Source organism: Rhea americana, unplaced genomic scaffold (genome assembly GCF_003343005.1).
Source record: "Rhea americana isolate MKP2758 unplaced genomic scaffold, rheAme1 scaffold_567, whole genome shotgun sequence".
Lineage (NCBI taxonomy): Eukaryota > Metazoa > Chordata > Aves > Rheiformes > Rheidae > Rhea > Rhea americana.
Window position 1 is genome coordinate 19,386 of NW_028186720.1, and position 5,803 is coordinate 25,188.

Sequence of the window (5,803 nt, forward strand, 5' to 3'; positions counted from 1 at the left end):
CGCTCCCGGCCCTAGCAGCAGGGCGGCCCGGGGCGCGCTGGCCGCCATCGCTCTCCCGCTGCCGCCGGCGCTGCGCTCAGCTCCCGAGGGGCCTCCCAGAAGATGGCCCAAACTGACGGGCGTTTCCGCGGCGTTGTGCTGCTCCCTGTCTCCGTGCGAGCCTGGAGCAATGCGCCGGCTTCCAGGCTGGAGGCCGCGGGACCTGCTGCGCAGCTTGCAACCTGTCCCGTTAGCGTTGTTCTTGAGTGTTGGGCCTCTGCTTCCGCTTTCCAGAATCAGAACAGGATTTTCCAGAGAGAAGGCTGATTTAGGAGCTGAACTGATGAATGTGCGTTTTAAAGCAGTTTTCTGCGACTGCTGAAATAAAATAACCCACAACCTGTTCCCCAGACCGTGTGTCAGACCCTCAGACTCCACGTGTGCCGTGGTTGGGCCAAAGCCTGGAGCTCCTGGAGTCCGGAGAGGCCCCGCTGAAAGGAGACGACTAGCCGCAAGCTGCCAGCGGCGTCCGCGGCCCCGCGAGCGTGAGACGCTGCCACGGGTGAAGCGCTGGTGGGAGGCGTCTCGCAGCCAGCACGGGCTCTCCTCGGGCTCGGGGCTGCGCTTTCTGTGCGGGAGCTCCCCCCGGCTCTGCCCCGCGGATTGCGGCAGGGGCGGGTAGCGCCGCGGGGGCGGAGGGCCAGCCTGCACGCTTGCTCTGTGGGCGTCTGCTCCCCAAGCCCGGCTCTTGGTAGCTCCCCCACTGCTTTGCGAGGCTGCACTCGCCCCTCCCCATGCTTGCGGTGTCCCTCGGTCCCACGTTTCCCTCCCCAGAGGTACAGCACCGAGACAAATCCGGCTTGTTGCTGTGAGCTACCTCTTTATCTTCTGAAGTGGTCTCACACTTTGTAAGCACAGGCAATTCCCACTGCCCGTTCCTTGGTAGCCATGCGCCCACTGCACAGGGGCTCCGTTGGGGTTACATCGTTTTCTCCTCCCTTGAAAAGTTGCTTGCGTCGGGATTGGAAATTTTGCTCAAAGCCTGTCACTGCCTTCCTGTCCTGCTCAGGAGAAGCAGCAATCAGAGCAGAGCTGGGGAGAGACAGTAGCTTCTGGGCAACTTGCAGGGAGAGGTGATGGACGTTAATAGAAGGGGGAGAAAAGAGGTGTGAAAGATTGCACCTGGAGAGGCAGTCCTCTAAACGCCGAGGCAAGGAGACGCCTCGAGTGACAGGGAAGATCCCAGCTGAGGGGAGCAGCAATGCTGGGGTGACTGTACGTTACCCCGGGAAGCCTCCGAAGGCCTCTCCAGCCCTGGAAAGTTCCAGTCGGAGAACTGGTGGGTGCCACGGGGCAGTGCCTGAGCTGGGGAGGAGCTGGAAATGCGTCAGCCCGAGGTCACTGCTCCCGAGGGCAGGCAGCGTGCCCTGAATCTCGCCTCCCCAGCCTGAGGCTGCTCCTGCGGCTTGGACCGGTACCAAGCAGAGGGCGGTTTGGAAACCAGCCTAGCCCTGGCCAGAGCTGCTGCCTCCAGACCCATACGGGCCTTTATGGGGCAGGGGGCTGCCTGACACCCAGGGCTGCAAATGCAGGGTGAAGAGAGGGGAAGTGCCAGCAAATCCTGGGAGAAGAGGAACCCCAAGAGAAACCCAGCAGTCTGGGGGAGCTGTTTCCTTCCAACGCACCCAGGCAGAACCCTTGGGATAGCGAAGGGGGATCGACCTCATCGCTACCTCTCCCGGAGCTTTTCCTGCGGGGAAAGGCTGTGTCCGCACCGGCGCATCCCGGTGCGGGGGTGGGGGTTGCTTTCCCCTGCAGCATTCCCGTATCGACCCGGCGCCGAACTGGGCGTCCAGAGCAGGCCTCCGGCCGCTGACATCACGCGGCCAAGGTCCAGGCGGCGAGCACCGCAGCCGGAGCCGCAGCCGGAGCCGAGCCCCCGCCGGCACCGCCCGACACCGCGCTCGCCGCGCCGCGCCAGCAGCGCCATGAGGCTGGGGCTGCTCTGCGCCTTGGCCGCTGCCGCCGTGGCCGTGGCCGGAGCCGACCACGGGGACCTGAAGAAGGTGAAGACCGAAACCCGGGCGCAGGGGGTGCGTCGGGGTTGACGCTGGGGAGTAACGGGAAGGCCGAGACAGGAGGGGAGGCAGATGGCAGGGCAGGGGCCGTGAAAGGGGGCACGGCCAGAGCTGGCTTCCCGCTCGGCCGGGGCGTGGGGCGCCCGGCTTCGCGGCTGCCCGCTGGGTCAGTGCGGGAGACAACGGCCGCAGCTCCCGGGCACCCTGGATGCTGGGCGCTTTCTCAGCTCGCGGGATTTCTGCTCCCTGGGAGCAGGTTTGGCCGCCCGGTGCAGCGGCCTCACGGCACTGTGGGCTGAAGCGCACGAGAGCAGTGCTTTGGGGGAGGAGCAGGCGATGCCCGCCGCGGTCCTGCGCTCCCTCTGCCGCGCGGGGCTCCGAGGAGGGGCTCGGAGCGAGATGCGCTGCTGAGGTCTGCCCCGACCGGCCGGCGCCGCGGGAGCGCGCGCTCTGCTCGCCCCACGGCCGGCGGCTCGCTGCGACGCCCCGCCGTGTTTGCTTTGCGACAGCCCCTTTTGCAGCGGCAGGGCTTGCACAACCGACAAACGTCTCGTCATGGCAGGGCCGAGCAGGGGGAGGAGGGATGCACGCGCCAGGGCCAGCGAGCCCTTCCCCACTGCCAGCCACGCCGCGCACATCTCGGGCTGAGCACGGTTCGTTTGCGGCTGCTGCACCGCGGTGCTGCCCTGAGCATCCCCGGTCCTGGCTGCGGCCAGGCAAGGGCCCGCTGCAAAGCGGCGTGGGAGCCTGGCACAGCTTCCCGGCACTCCAGTTCCACCGACCCCCAGCCCCTTCGGACCAGCGCACCCCTGGGCACTTTGCAACCAGCTGCATCCCTGCTCTTCCATCCCCGTGTTCCCACGGAGAGCTGCCAGCATCGGCGGGCTATCAGCTCCTGTTGCTGCGTGTCCTGGCGCGGTTCGGGGAGACGTGGGCGGTTTGGAGCACGAGCTGTACCCGCATGGGTGATGGCTTTGCTAAGTGAAGGCGCCGACAAGGATGGAGAACGGCAGCACCAAGGTGCCTCTGTGCGCAGTCACGGTGTCTGGATTCGGGCAGGAAGAGCCGTGGGGAAAGCGCAACGCGCGGAGCGGTGCCGAGGGTTGGCAAAACGTTGGAAGCGTAGTGACCAGGAGTGGCCGAGCAAGGGGACAAAGCTAGAGAGGAAAAAGCCCTGCGAAATGGCAGCTCCTCCTTCTCGCCCCAAGGAACCGTGTCAGGAGGTGCGGGGGGATCGGCAGCACAGCCGATGGATCTCCCCAGTGTCCCTCTGCACCGAAAACGCCACGGGGCTGGGAGGAAGGCAGCAGCGGCAGGAGCCAGGGCCAGAGCAACGTGACCTGGACGTGTGTCTCCCTTGGTCACGCAAGAGCAGTGGGAAGGGGCAGGGGCCGAAGGAGAGCGGTGCCGAGGCCGGGAATGGGAACGAGGGTGAGCGCAGGTCCCCAGGGCAGCCCAGAACACATCCTGCACGCGGAATCGTTGCTAGCAGCAATGCCCCGGGGGGGGCTGCGGGGGGACTGGGCACCCCGGGGCACCGGCTGCTGGGGTGAATCCTGCTCCGGTCCCAGGGACAGGGGTAAATGGGACCTTGGAGGCCGGTCCCGCCTCAGGCTCCTGCTCCTGCGGGCGCTGCCCGCCCGGAGCTTCCTGCCCGAGCTGGTACCGCTCCCCCCGGCCTCCCCTGCGAGCGGGGGCGGTCAGGAGACCGCGCGGCCCCAGCTCCGAAACGCGGGCAGCTCCGGCTAACGAGCTCTTCCTCTCCTCAGGCGGGGACGAGCAGCATGGGCAAGCGCCGGCCGCACAGACCGTGCTCCGGGTGCTTCTCCGTCCTGAGCGAGGTGAGCGGGGAGCAGGCAGCGCCCAAGGCTGTGCGAGCGCGGGGGGAAGTCGCCTCGTGGGCTGGAGAAAAGCGGGCAGGGGAGGAGGAGGCTTCGCGCTGCCTCGCCGCCGCTGCCGGGCTGCCCCCGCGCCCTGCGGGTCCCTGACGCCCGTGGGCACGTGCAGCCCCGCGGGGGAGCAGGACGGTCCCTGCAGCCCCCTCTCCCTTTCCGCAGGAGTCAAGTCCGCTGTCGCGGAGCACAAGAGAAGTCGAGGAGGTTCCGCGAAGCGTGTGGGTACGTACGCGGGAACCAGAAAAAACAGAAGGTGAAACGCGCCTCCACAAGAGATGACAAGACAAGACGAGATGCTCGTGCCACTCGGGATCACCGGGGTTAATTCTGGGCCCGACACCCCACGGCAGAGGCAGCGTTTTCCGTGCAGGGACCCCCGTGCATCCGCCGCCGGGCTGCACTTTCCTGCCCCTTTCTGCTCAGCTTCACCTTTCTCCATCCTCAGGCCTCTCTAAAGTCCCGCTGCCCCCAGCCGCCCCCCGAGCCTCCGCCCTTACCGCCGTCGCAGTGCAGCAGCCGCAGTCCTCCCCCCGCGACGCGAGGCCGCTCCCGGGAGGGGAACGCGAGCCCTGCGTCCCCTGGGTCGCCTCTTCCTCCCTTCTCCTGCAGCCTTTCGGCCGTTCCCCTCTGCACCGTGCTCCAAGGTCCCCGATCTGTGTTTGCTCCTGGAAGCGGCTGCGCCTTGGTCCCACGCGGGAGCACGGCCGGGATCYGGGCGCTGGCGCCTTGCTGGGGGCGCTGAGCGGCGCGAAGGGAGGGGGCAGCGGGCAGACGCGCGCGGCACCCAGGACGCCGGCGAGGGGGGTCACTCCTCTGTGTCTTGCAGGATGCGCTGAGCACCTGGACCCCGCGGGAAGACGAGGCGCTGGGGGCAGGAGGCAAACCCTCGCCAGGGGAGAGCCGGGGCCCCGGGGGGGCCCGGGCGGAGAGCAGCAAACGGGGGCCCCCCGCTGCCCACCGCCGCTCCCGGCAGGGCAGGGGGTAAATCGCCTCCCCCGCGGGCACGGCTCGGCCCTGCGCCCTCCCTGCCCCGCAGCCCACCCGGACGGCGTGCGGGGGGCAGCTCCCTCCCCTGCTTTGCTAAGCCGGCGAATAAAGCCGACGAGCCGGACGCGCTGGGTGCGCTTACYGGGGCGGGATGCACGGATGGAGAAACCCCGGCCGGCACGCGTGCCCGGCCGCCGCGGCCCCCGGCGGAGGGGGGCCAGCGTGTCCCGCTGCAGCGCGGCTGCCCCACGGCGCTTGGGGGCTGGGGGTCTTTGCCTGGGGGGGGGTTGTCACAGCACCCGGGTTTTGCCAGGTTTGGCTTGGAAACGCCGAGCCGGGGCGCGTGGGGAAGGTTGCCACGGCGCGGCGGTGCGGGAGCAGGGGCGCGCGGAGCTCCCGCGGGGCCGTGCAGCGGGCTCACCGCCACCCCGGGCGCCCGCTGCCCGAGCCGAGAAGCTGCCTGGCGCGGGAGAGCTGCGGGAACCGTCGGGGGATCCGTCAGCTCCGATCGCCCCCGTGCGCCCCGAGGGGAGCGGGCCGCGGCACCGGGTTTGCTCCTCTCGAGCGGGGCCGAGCGGGGCGGCTGCCACCCACCACCCGCTCTCCGCGGCTCCGCGCGGTCGGCACCGGCGCCGAGACCCCGTCCGGCCCCTCGCTGCGGAAGCAGGAACGGAGACGAGACCAGAGCCGCTTCCCCATCTGGGTTTTACTGCGGTGCCCGAGCTCGGGGCACAGGGGCGCGCGCACAAGGGACCGCCCAGCTCCCAGCACCGGCCCCACTCGTGCACCGAGATGTGCCAGGCCTCAGCACCGCGCAGGAYGGAGCCCTCCTGGACGGCACATCCATCCCGGGAGGAGACAGGG

General features: G+C 69.1%; 1 protein-coding gene across 1 annotated transcript; it reads left to right on the forward strand.

Moving 5' to 3' along the window:
* Positions 1-1,967: 1,967 nt before the first annotated feature.
* LOC146587782 (uncharacterized) lies at positions 1,968-5,049 on the forward strand. Its single transcript, XM_085319004.1, has 4 exons — positions 1,968-2,072; positions 3,827-3,898; positions 4,115-4,174; positions 4,779-5,049. Exons 1-4 carry the CDS (start codon positions 1,968-1,970, stop codon positions 4,935-4,937), a joined length of 396 nt encoding a protein of 131 aa, XP_085175130.1. The 3' UTR covers positions 4,938-5,049.
* The last annotated feature ends 754 nt before the right edge of the window (positions 5,050-5,803 follow it).

What these genes read in the sequence shown, in the direction of transcription:
- LOC146587782 (XM_085319004.1), top strand. Translation starts at nt 1,968, where the DNA reads ATGAGGCTGGGGCTGCTCTGCGCCTTGGCCGCTGCCGCCGTGGCCGTG. An exon ending in CCGAAACCCGGGCGCAGGGG is followed by an intron (nt 2,073 to 3,826) that starts GTGCGTCGGGGT and finishes TCCTCTCCTCAG; the next exon opens with GCGGGGACGAGCAGCATGGG. An exon ending in AGGTTCCGCGAAGCGTGTGG is followed by an intron (nt 4,175 to 4,778) that starts GTACGTACGCGG and finishes TGTGTCTTGCAG; the next exon opens with GATGCGCTGAGCACCTGGAC.